The 16,784-nt window shown below is 41.9% G+C and overlaps 13 protein-coding genes and 24 non-coding genes across 37 annotated transcripts, besides 1 other annotated feature; 9 read left to right on the top strand and 28 right to left on the bottom strand. All coding sequences in view use genetic code 2, as the record gives it.

The window, feature by feature from the left end:
* Nucleotides 1–1,346: 1,346 nt before the first annotated feature.
* Nucleotides 1,347–1,414, top strand: C316_mgt22. The gene has a single exon. It is a non-coding gene; the product is annotated as a tRNA-Pro (tRNA).
* Nucleotides 1,414–1,484, bottom strand: C316_mgt21. Its single transcript has one exon. It is a non-coding gene; the product is annotated as a tRNA-Thr (tRNA).
* Nucleotides 1,485–2,624, bottom strand: CYTB (cytochrome b). Its single transcript has one exon. It carries the CDS (start codon nt 2,622–2,624, stop codon nt 1,485–1,487), a length of 1,140 nt encoding a protein of 379 aa, YP_006665758.1.
* Nucleotides 2,625–2,627: 3 nt separating this feature from the next.
* Nucleotides 2,628–2,696, top strand: C316_mgt20. The gene has a single exon. It is a non-coding gene; the product is annotated as a tRNA-Glu (tRNA).
* Nucleotides 2,697–3,224, top strand: ND6 (NADH dehydrogenase subunit 6). Its single transcript has one exon. It carries the CDS (start codon nt 2,697–2,699, stop codon nt 3,222–3,224), a length of 528 nt encoding a protein of 175 aa, YP_006665757.1.
* On the bottom strand, nt 3,208–5,028 carry ND5 (NADH dehydrogenase subunit 5). Its single transcript has one exon. It carries the CDS (start codon nt 5,026–5,028, stop codon nt 3,208–3,210), a length of 1,821 nt encoding a protein of 606 aa, YP_006665756.1.
* On the bottom strand, nt 5,029–5,098 carry C316_mgt19. The gene has a single exon. It is a non-coding gene; the product is annotated as a tRNA-Leu (tRNA).
* Nucleotides 5,099–5,100: 2 nt separating this feature from the next.
* On the bottom strand, nt 5,101–5,158 carry C316_mgt18. The gene has a single exon. It is a non-coding gene; the product is annotated as a tRNA-Ser (tRNA).
* On the bottom strand, nt 5,159–5,226 carry C316_mgt17. The gene has a single exon. It is a non-coding gene; the product is annotated as a tRNA-His (tRNA).
* Nucleotides 5,227–6,604, bottom strand: ND4 (NADH dehydrogenase subunit 4). The gene has a single exon. A coding segment is annotated over exon 1 (1,378 nt).
* ND4L (NADH dehydrogenase subunit 4L) lies at nt 6,598–6,894 on the bottom strand. The gene has a single exon. It carries the CDS (start codon nt 6,892–6,894, stop codon nt 6,598–6,600), a length of 297 nt encoding a protein of 98 aa, YP_006665754.1.
* C316_mgt16 lies at nt 6,895–6,962 on the bottom strand. The gene has a single exon. It is a non-coding gene; the product is annotated as a tRNA-Arg (tRNA).
* ND3 (NADH dehydrogenase subunit 3) lies at nt 6,963–7,310 on the bottom strand. Its single transcript has one exon. It carries the CDS (start codon nt 7,308–7,310, stop codon nt 6,963–6,965), a length of 348 nt encoding a protein of 115 aa, YP_006665753.1.
* Nucleotides 7,311–7,379, bottom strand: C316_mgt15. Its single transcript has one exon. It is a non-coding gene; the product is annotated as a tRNA-Gly (tRNA).
* COX3 (cytochrome c oxidase subunit III) lies at nt 7,380–8,163 on the bottom strand. Its single transcript has one exon. A coding segment is annotated over exon 1 (784 nt).
* ATP6 (ATP synthase F0 subunit 6) lies at nt 8,163–8,843 on the bottom strand. The gene has a single exon. It carries the CDS (start codon nt 8,841–8,843, stop codon nt 8,163–8,165), a length of 681 nt encoding a protein of 226 aa, YP_006665751.1.
* On the bottom strand, nt 8,801–9,004 carry ATP8 (ATP synthase F0 subunit 8). The gene has a single exon. The coding sequence runs from the start codon at nt 9,002–9,004 to the stop codon at nt 8,801–8,803; it is 204 nt and encodes a 67-aa protein (YP_006665750.1).
* A 1-nt stretch (nt 9,005) lies between these two features.
* Nucleotides 9,006–9,071, bottom strand: C316_mgt14. Its single transcript has one exon. It is a non-coding gene; the product is annotated as a tRNA-Lys (tRNA).
* A 3-nt stretch (nt 9,072–9,074) lies between these two features.
* On the bottom strand, nt 9,075–9,758 carry COX2 (cytochrome c oxidase subunit II). Its single transcript has one exon. It carries the CDS (start codon nt 9,756–9,758, stop codon nt 9,075–9,077), a length of 684 nt encoding a protein of 227 aa, YP_006665749.1.
* On the bottom strand, nt 9,759–9,825 carry C316_mgt13. The gene has a single exon. It is a non-coding gene; the product is annotated as a tRNA-Asp (tRNA).
* A 7-nt stretch (nt 9,826–9,832) lies between these two features.
* On the top strand, nt 9,833–9,901 carry C316_mgt12. Its single transcript has one exon. It is a non-coding gene; the product is annotated as a tRNA-Ser (tRNA).
* Nucleotides 9,899–11,443, bottom strand: COX1 (cytochrome c oxidase subunit I). The gene has a single exon. The coding sequence runs from the start codon at nt 11,441–11,443 to the stop codon at nt 9,899–9,901; it is 1,545 nt and encodes a 514-aa protein (YP_006665748.1).
* A 1-nt stretch (nt 11,444) lies between these two features.
* C316_mgt11 lies at nt 11,445–11,510 on the top strand. Its single transcript has one exon. It is a non-coding gene; the product is annotated as a tRNA-Tyr (tRNA).
* A 1-nt stretch (nt 11,511) lies between these two features.
* Nucleotides 11,512–11,577, top strand: C316_mgt10. The gene has a single exon. It is a non-coding gene; the product is annotated as a tRNA-Cys (tRNA).
* Nucleotides 11,575–11,609: an origin of replication (L-strand origin).
* On the top strand, nt 11,610–11,682 carry C316_mgt09. The gene has a single exon. It is a non-coding gene; the product is annotated as a tRNA-Asn (tRNA).
* C316_mgt08 lies at nt 11,683–11,751 on the top strand. The gene has a single exon. It is a non-coding gene; the product is annotated as a tRNA-Ala (tRNA).
* A 4-nt stretch (nt 11,752–11,755) lies between these two features.
* C316_mgt07 lies at nt 11,756–11,823 on the bottom strand. Its single transcript has one exon. It is a non-coding gene; the product is annotated as a tRNA-Trp (tRNA).
* ND2 (NADH dehydrogenase subunit 2) lies at nt 11,824–12,865 on the bottom strand. Its single transcript has one exon. A coding segment is annotated over exon 1 (1,042 nt).
* On the bottom strand, nt 12,866–12,934 carry C316_mgt06. Its single transcript has one exon. It is a non-coding gene; the product is annotated as a tRNA-Met (tRNA).
* A 3-nt stretch (nt 12,935–12,937) lies between these two features.
* On the top strand, nt 12,938–13,010 carry C316_mgt05. Its single transcript has one exon. It is a non-coding gene; the product is annotated as a tRNA-Gln (tRNA).
* C316_mgt04 lies at nt 13,008–13,076 on the bottom strand. The gene has a single exon. It is a non-coding gene; the product is annotated as a tRNA-Ile (tRNA).
* ND1 (NADH dehydrogenase subunit 1) lies at nt 13,077–14,032 on the bottom strand. Its single transcript has one exon. A coding segment is annotated over exon 1 (956 nt).
* A 2-nt stretch (nt 14,033–14,034) lies between these two features.
* C316_mgt03 lies at nt 14,035–14,110 on the bottom strand. The gene has a single exon. It is a non-coding gene; the product is annotated as a tRNA-Leu (tRNA).
* Nucleotides 14,111–15,674, bottom strand: C316_mgr01. The gene has a single exon. It is a non-coding gene; the product is annotated as a l-rRNA (ribosomal RNA).
* On the bottom strand, nt 15,675–15,744 carry C316_mgt02. The gene has a single exon. It is a non-coding gene; the product is annotated as a tRNA-Val (tRNA).
* On the bottom strand, nt 15,745–16,714 carry C316_mgr02. The gene has a single exon. It is a non-coding gene; the product is annotated as a s-rRNA (ribosomal RNA).
* A 1-nt stretch (nt 16,715) lies between these two features.
* C316_mgt01 lies at nt 16,716–16,784 on the bottom strand. Its single transcript has one exon. It is a non-coding gene; the product is annotated as a tRNA-Phe (tRNA).

Raw genomic sequence — 16,784 nt, 5'->3', positions numbered from 1 at the left:
AAATTCTTACATGGTAAGAAAGGGAAGTCCGGAAAGAGTGGAAGTGCGAAATGAATAGTTGGGTTTTGAAGGATGGGGGGGTGATTTCAAATCTAGAGGGGTAGCTGTCTAAGGAAAATGGAATCATTAAAGTACTAGGTTTGTATCAGGTTGGTAATAAAAGTTGAATGGTGATATTTCGTTAAGTCGTAGAGGTTAATAACGCTAAATGAGTAAAAATTAATCTCGAATGCATCATGTATGTGCTAGTTCTTGTTTTTGGGGTTTGGCAAGACATTGATAGTTGTGCATGATATTAGATTTAACGGGGGGTAAGGGGGGTTTGCTAAAATAACCTAGTACGTATGGGTATGGGTATGGGTCGTATGCGTATGCGTGTGCGTGTGCGTATGCGTATGCGTATGCGTATGCGTATGCGTATGCGTATGCGTATGCGTATGCGTATGCGTCGTATGCGTATGCGTATGCGTCGTATGCGTATGCGTATACCGAAAAATTCATTATGTCCTGAAACCATTGACTGAATAACGCCTCTAGGATTATATGCTAGACCTAATTGACTGTGTGTTATCTGACTTTATACAGCATCCCCGGCCGATTCTATGTCCTGATCCATTGACTGCTATGTACCCTTTGATTTTGATGTCTAATGACGCGTGGTTCAATATAAGTCCAGCTACAATTTATTTGACTGTGTTAAGGCCTTTGACGGCCATAGCTGAGTCCAAGCATACCCCGAAATAAAAAAGATACCAAAGGCATGACACCACAGTTATGTGTCGGCATGGGCTGATTAGTCACTAACCCATCGTGATGTCTTATTTAAGAGGAAAGAATAGGCGATTTTAGGTGAGATGGCCCTGAAGAAAGAACCAGATGCCGTTTACGCCCCATTCTTAGAAACCCCCACGGTTCATGGGCCCGTGGCGAGAAGAGGGATCCTTCTCGCAAGGGTTGCTGGTTTCACGTGAGTTGGTGAATCAAGAGATAACCTAATGGAGGTGATACGCATGGTGACTGGAATTGATTTGACTTAATGTGGTATGTACGATATATAATATAATGTACTATGTACTGTATATATTTTAATATGGTCAAGAATATTCATATTGACATGTAAGTTCATGTGGATTATACATTATATATCTTACTATAATTGATTTATATGTCCATGTTTATTATTCATGGGGTAAATAATTAATGTACTATTTACATAGTATGTATGTATATAATGATTGTGGTATATGAAAGTATGCACGAATTACATAGGGCAGTGGTTGGTGTTTGATAAAATTTAATACGGGGGTGTTACATGGGGTAGTGATGAATCCATTCATATAGGGGTGCAAGGAATAGTTTAATGTAGAATTTCAGCTTTGGGTGTTGATAGTGGGACTTGAAGTCTCTTCCTTGAGTCTTTGGGGGAAGTTGTTGTTCCCCTTTTCTGGTTTACAAGACCAGAGTAATTAATATACTACATAGACTCTTCATTTAAGGAGATGGTTTTCTGCGATGCTTGCGAGTGGGAGGAGGACTAGGATGATAAGAAAGTAGAGGATAGAAGCTAGCTGTCCGATAAGGATAAATGGGTGTTCTACAGGCTGTCCGCCGATTCATGTTAGTGTAAGAAGGTCTGCGACTAGAAGTCAGAACAGGCATTGACTGATCGGTCGGAAAGTTATGCTACGTTGTTTTGATGTGTGAAGCAGGGGAATTGCAGCTAGGATGAGGATGGATAGGACTAGGGCTACCACCCCTCCTAGTTTATTTGGGATTGATCGTAGGATGGCGTAGGCAAATAGAAAATACCATTCTGGCTTGATATGGGGTGGGGTGTTGAGTGGGTTGGCTGGAGTGTAGTTGTCTGGGTCTCCCAGTAAGTCTGGTGAAAATAGTACTAGGGATATAAGGGCTATGAGTATAAGTATCAGTCCTAGGATGTCTTTGATTGTGTAATAGGGGTGGAATGGGATTATGTCTGCGTCTGATGGAATTCCTGTGGGGTTATTTGAGCCTGTTTCGTGTAGGAATAGCAAGTGTACCATTACTAGGGCTGTAATGATGAATGGAAGAAGAAAGTGGAGGGCAAAGAATCGAGTGAGAGTGGCTTTGTCTACGGAGAAGCCACCTCAGACCCACTCTACGAGGTTGGTTCCAATATAGGGGATGGCTGAGAGAAGGTTGGTGATGACTGTTGCGCCTCAGAAAGATATTTGTCCTCATGGGAGGACATACCCTATAAATGCTGTTGCTATGACGGTGAAGAGGAGAATAATTCCGATGTTTCATGTTTCTGTGTATGTGTAGGAGCCATAGTAAATGCCTCGGCCTACGTGTAGAAACAGGCAGATGAAGAATATGGAAGCTCCGTTGGCGTGGAGATATCGTAGGATTCAGCCGTAGTTGACGTCTCGGCAGATATGGGTTACGGAGTAAAAGGCGGTGGCGGTGTCGGATGTGTAATGTATTGCTAGGAATAGGCCTGTCAGGATTTGGATTGCTAGGCACATGCCTAAGAGGGAGCCGAAGTTTCATCAGGATGAGATACTTGAGGGGGTGGGGAGATCAATGAATGAGTCGTTGATAATTTTGAATAGTGGGTGGGATTTGCGGATGTTGGTCATTGTGTTCCTATAGTTGAAATACAACGGTGGTTTTTCATGCTACTGGTCGTGGTTAAATTCCATGTGGGAATGATGATGACGTATATTGTATTAATTTTAAGTACTATTTTTGTTGTTAGTTTTGTTGGGTTTTCCTCTAAGCCTTCTCCTATTTATGGGGGGTTAGGGTTAATTATTGGTGGTGGGGTTGGATGTGGAATTGTGATAAGTTATGGTGGGTCTTTTTTAGGATTAATGGTGTTTTTGATTTATTTGGGTGGGATGTTGGTGGTTTTTGGCTATACCACTGCTATGGCTACGGAGCAGTACCCCGAAGTTTGGGTGTCTAATAAGGTTGTGTTGGGATCTTTTATTTTTGGTTTGGTTATGGAAGTTGTGTTTGTATTGTGTGTGTTGAGTGGGGATGGGTTTGAGGTTCTGTTTGAGTTTAGTAGTATGGGGGATTGAGTAGTCTATGATGTTGGGGATTCAGGGGTTGTTAGTAAGGAGGCAGTGGGGGTGGCTGCTTTATATAGTTATGGGGCTTGGTTGGTGGTTGTTACTGGGTGGTCTTTATTAATTGGGGTTGTAGTTGTTATGGAGGTTACTCGTGGAAATTAAATATAAGTAGGGTTAGGGCGAGTGTAAGGAAGAAAGAGAGGAAATATAATTTGATTTGGCCTTTTTGACTGGAAATTAAAGTTGAGGTTTTTATTTGAAGTTGGGAGATTGATTTGGGTAGTGCGATTTCTAGTCAGGCTAAGTCTAGTAGGAGAGAGGCTATTTTTTGGCCTAGGATGAGGTTTATTAAGGGGAGGGAGCGGTGTATGACTGTTGGGAAGTAGCCGAGAAGGGTGGAGAATTTGGAGGGGGCTAGGGGGCGTTTAAATTTTAGGTTTTGTGTGGCTGTGTTGAGGTCTATGGCAATGGTAAAGCCTAGGATAGTTACGGATAGGGCTGTTATCTTTAAGTAGAGGGGTATAGTTATTTGTGGGATAGTTATTGGAACAATGTTGTTGGTAAGGAGGAATCCGGCGAAGATGCTTCCGATCAGGAGGCGTTTGATGGAGTTTATTAGGTAGGGATTGTTTTCGTTGATAATAATGAGTGTAGGGAAGCGTGGTTGGCCGAGTAGGGCGAAGAAGATAATGCGGGTGCTGTAGACAGCAGTCAGGGAGGTGGCAATAAGGGTAATTGTTAGGGCTCAGGCGTTGGTATAAGACGTGTTGGCGGACTCAATGATCAGGTCTTTGGAGTAAAATCCTGTTAGGAAAGGTATTCCTGTTAATGCTAGGCTGCCTACAGTTAGGGCAGTAGTGGTAAAGGGTAGGGTATGGAATAGGCCTCCTATTTTTCGGATGTCTTGTTCATCGTTAAGGCTGTGAATAATTGATCCGGAGCATAGGAATAGTATGGCTTTGAAGAATGCGTGGGTGCAGATATGGAGGAACGCTAGGTGAGGTTGGTTAATACCAATTGTTACTATTATTAGACCTAGTTGACTGGAGGTGGAAAAGGCTACAATTTTTTTGATGTCGTTTTGGGTGAGGGCGCAGATTGCGGTGAATAGGGTGGTGATAGCTCCTAGACATAGGATTGTGGATTGGATGGGGTAGTTGTTTTCGATTAGTGGATAAAATCGAATGAGGAGAAATACACCTGCTACGACCATTGTGCTGGAGTGGAGTAGGGCTGAGACAGGTGTTGGACCTTCTATGGCTGAGGGTAGTCATGGGTGGAGTCCGAATTGGGCTGATTTCCCTGTTGCAGCAAGGACTAGCCCTATTAGGGGGAAGTTAGTGTTGTTAAGGTTGAGTGAGAAGATTTGTTGCAGATCTCATGTGTTGGAGTTGAAGAGGAATCATGCCATGGCTGCTAGGAAGCCGATGTCTCCGATTCGGTTATATAGGATGGCTTGCAGGGCTGCGGTGTTTGCATCTGCTCGGCCGTATCATCAGCCGATTAGTAAGAAGGACATAATTCCTACTCCTTCTCATCCGATAAAGAGTTGGAACAGATTGTTGGCAGTGACTAAGATAAGTATGGTGATGAGGAATATTAGTAGGTATTTGAAGAATCGATTAATATAAGGGTCTGTGTGCATGTACCATATGGAGAATTCTATGATAGACCATGTAACGAATAGTGCTACGGGCATGAAAATTATTGAGAAGTAATCTAGCTTGAAGCTGAGAGAAAGTTTGATGGTTTGAATAGTAATTCAATGTCAGTTTGATAAGATAGTTTCTTGCCCTGACTGGATAAATATTATCATAGGGATGAGGCTAATTGTGAAGGCATAAGCGATGGTTGTTTTTACGTAATGGGGGTAGGAGTTGTTTTTGTGGAGGTTGAGGGTGGTTGAGATGATAGGTGCTAAAAGCATTAGAAGGGAAACTAGGACTGAGGGGGTGGATATATTTATTACTTTTATTTGGAGTTGCACCAATTTTTTGGTTCCTAAGACCAATGGATAACTACCATCCTTTAAAAGTGTAAGAAAGCCATATTGTTAGGTATGGGGGCATGAATTAGCAGTTCTTGCATACTTTCTTGGTAAATAAGAAGCTTTAGATTCTATTATTAGATTCACAATCTAATGTTTTTGTTAAACTATATTTACAGTATAGGGGTCCTAGGATGATTTTGGGGTTGATGGATAGGAGAAGTAGTGGTAGCAGATGTATGGCTATGAGTATATTTTCTCGGGTAAAGGAGGGAGGGAGGTTGTTAATGTGGTGTGTTTGTTTTCCTCGTTGAGTTGTAATAAGTATATATAGAGAGTAGAGGGCAGTAATGACGATGTTGGTACCTATGAGAATAATGGAAGTAGAAGACCATGAGAATGTTGCTATGACTACGAATAGTTCTCCGATTAAGTTAATTGTTGGTGGTAGGGCCAGATTAGTGAGGCTTGCTAGTAGTCATCAGGCCGCTATTAGGGGAAAGATAGTTTGTAGTCCTCGGGCTAGGATTATAGTTCGGCTATGGATGCGCTCGTAGTTGGAGTTTGCTAGGCAAAATAGTATTGAGGAGGTGAGGCCGTGGGCGATTATTAGGGCTGTTGCTCCTATATAGCTTCATGGTGTTTGGATTAGGACTGCTACAATGACCAAAGCTATGTGGCTAACAGAGGAATATGCGATGAGAGACTTTAGGTCAGTTTGGCGCAGGCAAATTGAGCTGGTTATGATCATTCCTCAGAGGGATAATATTAGGAATGGGTATGCCATAGAGCTGGTTACGGGGGTTAGTGCAATTGTAATTCGTAGTATGCCATAGCCGCCTAATTTTAGTAGGATGGCGGCTAAGACCATTGAGCCGGCAATGGGGGCTTCTACATGTGCTTTTGGTAGTCAGAGGTGGAGCCCATAGAGGGGTATTTTTACTATGAATGCCATCATGCATGCTAACCATAGAAATACGTTGCTTCAGGTGGTGGATAGAGGTTTTATTCAGTACCCTATTAGTAGGAAATTTAGGGACCCTACAAGGTTTTGGATATATATTAGTGCTACTAGAAGGGGGAGAGACCCCACTAGCGTGTAGAATAAGAAGTAAAGGCCTGCGTTCAACCGTTCTGTTTGATTTCCTCAGCGTGTAATAATAATTAGGGTAGGAAGAAGTGTTGCTTCAAATAGGATATAGAATATAATTAGTTCTGTGGCAGTGAAAGTTATGATTAAGAATACTTGGAGTAGAACTAGCATGGTAATAAATAGTTTTTTTCGGGTAAGTGATTCTTTGGATAGATGGTGCTGGCTGGCGATTAGTATGAGTGGTAGTAATCACATAGTTAATATTAGTAAAGGTGCTGATAGGGAGTCGGAAAAAAACATGAGTGAAGTGTTTAGACTATTGTCGTTGAATTGATTAAGGAGTGGGAGGCTTAGGAGGCTGATTAGGAGGCTATATACTGTTGAGTTAATTCAGATTATGCTGTGTTTTGATAGTCATGCAAGGGGAATTAGTATGGCTGTAGGGATAATAATTTTTAGCATTGTAGAAGGCTTAGGTTTTGTACGTAGTCAACTCCGTAGGTGTTTGATACTATAACGAGCAGTGAGAGGCCGAGGGCCGCTTCGCAAGCGGCGAATACTAGTAGAATAATAGGTACTATGCTTGATAGGGTGAGATGTGCGTTTAGGATAATTACTGTTGCTATTACGAACATAGATAATATTATACCCTCTAAGCATAGGAGTGAGGATATCAGGTGAGATCGATATAGTAGTAGGCCTAGCAGTGATACTGTGAAGGCCAGAATGGTGTTTATGTAGATTAGGGCCATTTGATAATTATGAATATGTTCATAATCTAATGAGTCGAAATCATTTATTTTGTTTAAACTAATTATCATTATTCGGTTCACTCTAGGCCTTTTTGGGATCATTCGTAGGCTAGGCTGATGGCCAGGAGGGAGATGAGGAGTAGAGATATTGTAAGTATAGTCTTTAGGTCGTTGGCTTGGGAGGCTCATGGTAGGGGTAGGAGTAGAGCAATTTCTAGGTCAAAGAGTAGAAATGTAATTGCGACCAGGAAGAACTTTATAGAGAAAGGGAGGCGAGCTGATCCCATGGGGTCAAACCCACATTCATATGGGCTAGCTTTTTCTGAGTAAACATTGGTTTGTGGGAGTCAGAATGCAATAATTACAAGTAATGAAGATAGCAGGGTATTTGTTAGGAGGGTTAATACGAGATTTATTATTCTTTTCTGGGGTATACCAGAGCTAATTGATTGGAAGTCAACTGTACTATTTAATACTAAAAGAATATGATCCTCATCAATAGATAGACACGTATAGGAATAGTCAAACGACGTCTACAAAGTGTCAATATCAGGCGGCAGCTTCAAATCCGAAGTGGTGGTTGGATGTGAAGTGGAATTTTAGTTGGCGTAGGAAGCATACAATTAAAAAGGTTGACCCAATGATTACGTGAAGGCCGTGGAATCCAGTGGCTATAAAGAATGTTGAGCCATATACCCCATCTGCGATTGTAAAGGGGGTTTCATAATACTCTGAGGCTTGGAGTAATGTGAAGTATAGTCCTAGGGCAATTGTAATGAACAGGGCTTGTAGCATGTGGTTACGGTTGCCTTCTATAAGGCTGTGGTGGGCTCAGGTAATGGATACTCCTGAGGCTAGAAGGACAGATGTGTTGAGGAGAGGGACCTCTAGGGGATTTAGGGGGGTAATGCCTGTAGGGGGTCAGCATCCTCCTAGCTCTGGGGTTGGGGCTAGGCTTGAGTGATAGAAGGCTCAGAAGAAGCCGGCGAAGAAGAATACTTCTGAGGTAATGAATAGAATCATTCCATACCGGAGGCCCTTTTGTACGATTGGTGTATGGTGTCCTTGAAAGGTGCTTTCTCGGATAATATCCCGCCATCATTGATATATAGTTAGTGTGTTGGTTATCAGGCCTAGGGATAGGAGAAGTATGGAGTTGAAATGAAATCACATGACTAGGCCAGAGGTTAGGAGGAGGGCGGAGAGGGCTCCTGTGAGCGGTCAAGGGCTGGGGTTGACTATATGATATGCGTGGGTTTGGTGGGTCATTAGGTATTGTCATGTAGGTAGAGGCTCACTAGTAGTGTGAAGACATAGGCTTGAATTAGAGCGACAGCAAATTCTAGAATGGTTAATATAATTAAGATGATGAAGGTGATGAAAGCTGTAGTTGTGCTAATGCCTAGTAGAGCTAGGGTAGCCCCTCCGATTAGGTGAATTAGCAGATGTCCGGCGGTGATGTTGGCTGTTAGTCGTACAGCGAGGGCTATTGGTTGGATGAACAGGCTAATAGTTTCGATAATTACTAGTATTGGGATGAGGGGCAGAGGGGTTCCTTGTGGTAAAAAATGGGCTAAAGAGGCTTTTGTCTTATAGCGAAATCCTAGAAGTACAGTCCCGGCCCATAGGGGAATGGCTATGCCTAGGTTTATGGACAGTTGAGTGGTGGGTGTAAATGAGTGTGGAAGAAGGCCTAGAAGGTTTGTTGAGCCAATAAAAAGGATGAGTGATATTAATATTAGAGTTCAGGATTGGCCTTTATGATTGTGGATTATTATCATTTGTTTTGATGTTATATGAAGTAGCCATTGTTGGATGGCGATTAGTCGATTATTGACTAGTCGGTTAGTTGAGGGAAATAGTATACTAGGGAAAATGACAATGAGAACTACGATAGGCAGGCCTATTATAGTAGGGGTAATGAAAGAGGAGAACAGATTTTCGTTCATTTAGCTTCTCAGGGGGTAGAGTGTTTTAGTGATTTAACTTCTGTGGGCTCTGGGCTGGAGTGAAAGATGTGGTTTGAAATTTTTAATTGTATGATAATGAATAGGGTGAAGACTATTGGTAGAATAGTAATAAGTCATGTGGATGTATCTAGTTGTGGCATTTCATTAAGGAGGGGTAGGTCCTCAGTCTTTAACTTAAAAGGTTAATGCTACTTTAGCTTCTTAATGATATTAGAGCATTGATGATGACCATTTTTCAAAGTGTTTCAGGGGAACTATTTCAAGGACAATTGGCATAAAACTGTGGTTTGACCCGCAAATTTCGGAGCATTGACCATAGTAGAGGCCAGGTCGTGTTGACAGTAGAGTAGTTTGGTTTAGACGGCCCGGGATGGCATCAGTTTTTAGGCCTAGGGAGGGCACAGCTCATGAGTGTAGGACATCTTCTGATGAAATTAGTATACGGATAGTTATTTCCATGGGTAGGACTACTCGATTATCTACTTCTAGTAAGCGCAGTTCCCCTGGTTTTAGGTCAGAGGTTGGGATTATATAGGAGTCGAAGTTAAGGTCTTCATAGTCTGTGTATTCATAGCTTCAATATCATTGGTGGCCTATTGTTTTTACAGTTAGGGTTGGATTGTTGATCTCATCTATTATATAGAGGATTCGTAGCGATGGAAGGGCAATTATGATAAGGATAATAGCGGGGAGAATGGTTCAGATTGTCTCTACTTCTTGTGCATCTATTGTGCTTGTATGGGTAAGGCTAGTTGTTAATATGACTGAAATAATATAAAGTACAAGGGAGCTAATTAAGAAGACAATTATTAGTGTGTGGTCGTGGAAGTGTAATAGTTCTTCTATAATGGGGGATGTGGCATCTTGGAAGCCTAATTGAAAGGGATACGCCATAGAGATATAAGGGGGTTCCACCCATAATTTAACTTTGACAAAGTTATGTAAATTTTACTAATATCTCACTGGTAGAGAAAGACATAGTGGATATGGTGTTGGCTTGAAACCAATATAAGGGGGTTCGATTCCTTCCTTTCTTATTTTGGAATTACATAGGTTGGTTCTTCGAATGTATGGTAAGGTGGTGGGCACCCGTGCATTCACTCTAGATTTGTTGTTGTCAGTTCTACTGATGCGACTTCTCGTTTTGATGCGAAGGCTTCTCATACTATGAAGACTATTAGGATGACGGCTGTTAGTGAAATAAAAGAGCCCATGGAGGACACAGTATTTCAAGTGGTATAGGCGTCAGGGTAGTCAGAATAGCGTCGTGGCATTCCGGATAAGCCAAGAAAGTGTTGAGGAAAGAAGGTTATGTTAACGCCTACAAATATAATTAAGAAATGGATTTTTGCTCAGGTCATGTTTAGTGTGTAGCCTGAGAATAGGGGGAATCAGTGGACGAAGCCCCCTATGATAGCGAATACCGCTCCTATGGATAGAACATAGTGGAAGTGTGCTACAACATAATATGTGTCGTGGAGAACAATATCTAGAGATGAGTTGGCCAAAACAATACCAGTCAGCCCTCCAACTGTAAACAGGAAAATGAACCCGAGGGCTCATAGTATAGCGGGAGATCATTTAATATTTCCCCCATGCAATGTGGCTAATCAGCTGAAGACTTTTACCCCTGTGGGAATGGCAATAATTATAGTGGCAGAAGTGAAGTATGCACGGGTGTCTACGTCTATGCCTACAGTAAATATGTGGTGGGCTCATACAATAAAACCAAGGAAGCCGATTGATATTATAGCTCAGACTATTCCCATGTATCCAAATGGCTCTTTTTTACCTGAGTAGTATGTAACGATATGTGAGATTATTCCGAACCCTGGGAGAATAAGAATGTAGACTTCGGGATGCCCGAAGAATCAGAATAGGTGTTGGTAGAGGATTGGGTCTCCTCCTCCAGCGGGATCAAAAAAGGTTGTGTTTAGGTTTCGGTCAGTTAATAATATAGTGATCCCCGCTGCTAGGACAGGGAGTGATAGGAGTAGGAGAACGGCGGTAATGAGTACGGATCATACGAATAGTGGTGTTTGGTATTGGGAAAGGGCTGGAGGTTTTATATTAATAATTGTTGTAATGAAGTTAATAGCCCCTAGGATGGATGAAACCCCTGCCAGGTGGAGAGAGAAAATGGTTAAGTCCACTGAAGCTCCTGCGTGGGCCAGGTTACCTGCTAGAGGGGGGTATACGGTCCAGCCAGTTCCGGCTCCTGCTTCAACTATTGATGAGGCTAAAAGGAGTAGGAATGAGGGTGGTAATAGTCAGAAGCTCATGTTATTTATACGAGGGAATGCTATATCGGGCGCACCAATTATTAAAGGGACTAGTCAATTGCCAAAGCCACCAATTATAATGGGCATTACTATGAAGAAAATTATTACGAATGCATGGGCAGTAACAATTACATTATAAATTTGATCGTCGCCTAAAAGGGCTCCTGGCTGACCTAGTTCGGCTCGGATTAGAAGACTTAGGGCGGTACCTACTATGCCTGCTCAAGCGCCAAATAGCAGATATAAGGTGCCAATGTCTTTGTGATTAGTTGAAAAGAGTCAACGGTTGATGAACATAGGTAAAATGGCTGAGTAGGCATTAGACTGTAAATCTGAGTACAGAGGTTGAGTCCTCTTTTTACCAGAGCCTTGTGGTGTATTTCATGTTGAATTGCAAATTCAAAGAAGCAGCTTCAACCCTGCCGGGGCTTCTCCCGCCTTTTTTTTCTCGCGGCGGGAGAAGTAGATTGAAGCCAGTTGAGTAGGGTTTTTAGCTGTTAACTAAAGTTTCGTGGGGTAGATGCCCACCAATCTAGAAGGGCTTAGCTTAATTAAAGTAGTTGATTTGCATTCAGCTGATGTAAGGTGAAATCTTGCAGTCCTTATTGGCAGGAATTAAATGTACTTCATTTACTTAGAGCTTTGAAGGCTCTTGGTCTGGTTTAACCTAAATTCCTAGTTTAGTACTGATAGTATTGGGGCTAGAGGGAGGGCGAGTGTTGAGATAACGATTATTGGGGCTAGGCAAGGTATTTGTTTTGTGCTTGTGAATTGTCATTTGATTTTTATGTTATTAGTTGATGGGAATATTGTAAGGGATGTAGAGTATGCTAGGCGCATGTAAAAGTATAGGTTGAGTAGGGCTGTAATAGCTATGAGCGTGGGCATGATGATGCTGTCGTTTTTTGTGAGTTCTTGAATAATTATTCATTTGGGGATAAATCCTGTTAGAGGGGGGAGGCCTCCTAAGGATAATATTATTGCTAGGATTGATGCGGTGATTAGGGGTGTTTTATTTCATGAGTGGGATAGTGATAGAGTGGTGGTGGATGAATTGTACATGAATAGTATGAAGGTGGTGGTGGTTATTAGGATATATAGGACTAGGTTAAGTAGTGTTATTGTTGGGTTATAGGCTAGAATAGCTGTTATTCATCCTATATGGGCGATTGAGGAGTATGCTAGGATTTTTCGTAGTTGGGTTTGGTTTAGTCCTCCTCATCCGCCGACTATAATTGATAGCATGGAAATTGTGAGGAGAATATCTAGATTGATTGAGGGGGAGATTTGATAGAGAACAGATAATGGGGCTAGTTTTTGTCATGTAAGCAGGATCAGGCCTGATGATAGTGGGATGCCTTGTGTCACTTCGGGGACTCAGAAGTGGAAAGGGGATAGTCCTAGTTTTATGGAGAGGGCTAGGGTTATAATGGTGGAAGCGGTTGGGTCTAGTATATTTGTAAGGGTTCATTGGCCTGAGTATAGCAGATTGATGATGATTGCTAGTATAAGTAATATAGATGCGGTTGCTTGAGTGAGAAAATATTTAGTGGAGGCTTCTATGGCTCGGGGGTTAAATCGTTTTATTAGCATTGGGATGACGGCTAATATGTTTATTTCGAATCCAATTCAGATAAGGAGCCAATGTGAGCTTACCATTACGATAAGTGTTCCTAGGATGATAGTGGAAGAGATTATGATAAGGATGAAGGGGTTTATTAGTACGGGAAGGGTGTAAACCAACATTTTCGGGGTATGGGCCCGATAGCTTATTTAGCTGACCTTACTGTGTAGAATGTGGTGGGGTTAGGTAGCACGAAGATTTTTGAAGTCTTAGGTGTAGGTTCAATTCCTATGGTTCTAGAAATAAGGAGGTTTGAGCTCCTATGTTTTACTCTATCAAAGTAACTCTTTTGTCAGACATATTTCTTATGTTAAGGGCGGTACACCAGCTGTAATAATGGGTATTGTTACGTGCCATATGCATAGAGCTAGCGTTAGTGGGAGGAAGTTTTTTCATAAAAGATGCATGAGCTGGTCGTATCGGAAGCGTGGATATGATGCTCGTACTCATAGGAATGAGATGGTGAGGAGTATAGATTTTGTTACGAAGTTAATTGTGTATAGTTCGGGTATTAGTGGGTTGTGGAATGCCCCTAGAAATAGGATGGTTGTGAAGATGTTTATTATAATGATGTTAGCATATTCTGCTAGGAAAAAAAGTGCGAAAGGGCCTCCGGCATATTCTACGTTGAACCCGGAGACCAGCTCGGATTCACCTTCTGTAAGATCGAAAGGGGCTCGGTTGGTTTCTGCCAGGGTTGAGATGAATCATATTATGGCTAGAGGTCATGATGGGACAATAAGTCAGATATGTTCTTGGGTGGTGATCAGGGTTGGTAAGGTAAAGGATCCACTTAGTAGTAGGACAGATAGAAGAATAATTGCGAGTGTTACTTCGTAAGAAATTGTTTGTGCTACTGCTCGGAGAGCTCCGATTAGTGCGTACTTGGAGTTTGAAGCTCATCCTGATCATAGGATTGAGTATACTGCTAGGCTTGATATAGCTAGTATGAATAGAATTCCTAGGTTTATATTAATTAAGGGGTATGGTATAGGCAGGGGGGTTCATATTGTTAGGGCTAGAGTGAGGGCTAGGATGGGTGCGATAATAAATATGGAGATGGAGGATGTTAGGGGACGAAGAGGTTCTTTGGTGAAGAGCTTAATAGCATCCGCGATTGGTTGAAGTAGCCCGTAGGGGCCTACAACGTTGGGTCCTTTACGTAGTTGCATGTAGCCAAGTACTTTGCGTTCTACAAGAGTGAGGAATGCCACTGCGAGGAGGATGGGGACGATTATTATTAAAAGGTTAATTATGAACATGTTGTTAGAGAGAGGAGTTGAACCTCTGGTTATAAAAGTTTAAGTTTTATGCAATTTACCGGGCTCTGCCACTCTAACAAGCCCTTTTCTAGGGCGGGGTTATTAGTTACTATTAGATTTAGATTAGATCATCTATTAGTTTTAAGGCGCTTATGTAAAGTGGGCCTTGCTTCCCTTGTCCTTTCGTACTGGGGGGAGCCTTAAATAGATAGAAACCGACCTGGATTACTCCGGTCTGAACTCAGATCACGTAGGACTTTAATCGTTGAACAAACGAACCATTAATAGCTGCTGCACCATTGGGATGTCCTGATCCAACATCGAGGTCGTAAACCCTATTGTCGATATGGACTCTTAAATAGGATTGCGCTGTTATCCCTAGGGTAACTTATTCCGTTGATCAAAGGTGGTTTGGATCAATAAATGATATAATGCTTTGACTTGTTAGTCTAGGCTTTTATCTCTCGGAGGTTTTTCTATGCTCCGAGGTCACCCCAACCTAAATTGTTAGCCCACAGTATAGGGTGGTTATGCCTGGTAGGTTGTTGTTTGTCCTTGTTGGGCTAGTTAATTGAAGCTCCATAGGGTCTTCTCGTCTTATTGGGATATTCCCGCCTCTTCACGGGAAGGTCAATTTCACTGATTGGAAGTAAGAGACAGTAAAACCCTCGTGTGGCCATTCATACAAGTCCCTATTTAGGGAACAAGTGATTATGCTACCTTTGCACGGTCAGGATACCGCGGCCGTTGAACAGATGTCACTGGGCAGGCAGTGCCTCTAATACTTAGTATGCTAGAGGTGATGTTTTTGGTAAACAGGCGGGGTTTGTGTTTGCCGAGTTCCTTTTACTTCTTTTAATCTTTCCTTTGGTGCACTCCTGTGTTGGGTCAACAACTTATTTAATGGGTGTCTTGTTTGTAGATTGAACTCATTTTGTTGTTAACTATCAGTGGGTCATCCGTTCTGATATAAGTTTGTGCTGGGAGAAGTTCTTCTTGTTACTCATATTAACAGTAATTCTTCTATTTATTAATAGAATAGTCCAGTTGAGTATTAGGAGTTGGATACTATTTGAGATATTGGGGTGATTGTGGTTGTTGAGCTTTAACGCTTTCTTAATTGATGGCTGCTTCTAGGCCAACTATGGTGTTGATAGTGCTTACTCGCTAATAAAGGTTGTATCCTATGTCTAAAAGGCTGTCCCCTTTTAGACTATACTTTAAACCTGCATTAAAATTATTGGTTTTTTAGGCAGGGTTTAAGTTTGAACTGATATTCTGTCCTGGACAACCAGCTATCACCAGGCTCGGTAGGCTTTTCACCTCTAACTACAAATCTTTCCACTATTTTGCCACATAGACGGATTGGTCCCATGGGACTGTTTGTAGGTAGCTCGTCTGGTTTCGGGGTGTTTAACTTCAGGTCTCTTTGCTAAATTATTCTAGTTAACTCATTATGCGAAAGGTAAAAGGGGTAATCTTTGCTGTTTTTTACTTGTAGGTTATCTTTCATCTTTCCCTTGCGGTACTTTCTCTATAGCGCCGAGTATAATTTCTATCTCCTATACTTTTATGGTAGGTAAATGTTTTAGTTTAGTTGTGTATATGAGTTGAGTTTGGGGTGGGTCGGGCTAGTTCTTGTTCAAAGTATCCATTAAGCGAGTGGAATCTCCTGGGTGTAAACTAGGTGCTTTGGTTTAAGCTATACTTTGATGTGTCCAAGCGCACTTTCCAGTACGCTTACCTTGTTACGACTTATCTCCTCTAATATCTTGTACATGCTTAATATGTTTAGTTTATGGTGTTATATTTGAGGAGGGTGACGGGCGGTGTGTGCGTGCTTCATGGCCTAATTCAATCAAGCTCTCTATTCTTGATTTACTGCTAAATCCACCTTAGGCCCCCTATTTCATGAGGGATTCCGTGTGGTTATTTGAGTGTTCTTTAGTAAGAAAATGTAGCCCATCTCTTCCCAACTCATGGGCTACACCTTGACCTAACGTTTTTATGTCTTGTGTTTGTGCTTACTGCAGTTCCTTTTTAGGGTTTGCTGAGGATGGCGGTATATAGGCTGAATTAGCAAGAGTTGGTGAGGTTTATCGGGGTTTATCGATTATAGGACAGGCTCCTCTAGGAGGATATAAAGCACCGCCAAGTCCTTTGAGTTTTAGGCTGTTGCTAGTAGTACTCTGGCGAATAATATTGTTGGGCAAATTATCTGGGTTTAAAGCTAAGCATAGTGGGGTATCTAATCCCAGTTTGGGTCTTAGCTGTCGTGTACTCGGAGATCTGTAAAGTTACTTTCGTGGTTTATTTTTATTTTGGCTAGGGCTTTTTACAGCTTAGTCAGAATTTAACTTTATTTTGTTGTTCTCTTAAACACGCTTTACGCCGTTGTTCCATTAATTTGGGTTAATCGTATGGCCGCGGTGGCTGGCACGAAATTTACCAACCCTAGAATATAGGTATAGCTTAGTCGAACTTTCGTTCATGGCTTAATTTTTATCACTGCTGTATCCCGTGGGGGCGTGGTTAAGCAAGGCGTCATGAGCTACTTGGTAGTGTGCTTGATGCCCGCTCCTTTTGGTCAAGTATGATTTTAAGGGCATTCTCACAGGAGCGCGGATACTTGCATGTGTAGTTTTACCTAGAACTAATGGAAAGGCCAGGACCAAACCTTTATTGTTTATGGGGTGTAAGTACCCATCCAGGCATTTTCAGTGCCTTGCTTTTGTTGTTAAGCTACATTAAC

The sequence above is a fragment of the mitochondrial genome of Hipposideros armiger, assembly GCF_001890085.2.
Source record: "Hipposideros armiger mitochondrion, complete genome".
Classification (NCBI taxonomy): Eukaryota; Metazoa; Chordata; class Mammalia; order Chiroptera; family Hipposideridae; genus Hipposideros; species Hipposideros armiger.
The sequence above is the reverse complement of the archived record's forward strand: the minus strand, read 5'-3'. Positions and strand labels throughout refer to the sequence as shown.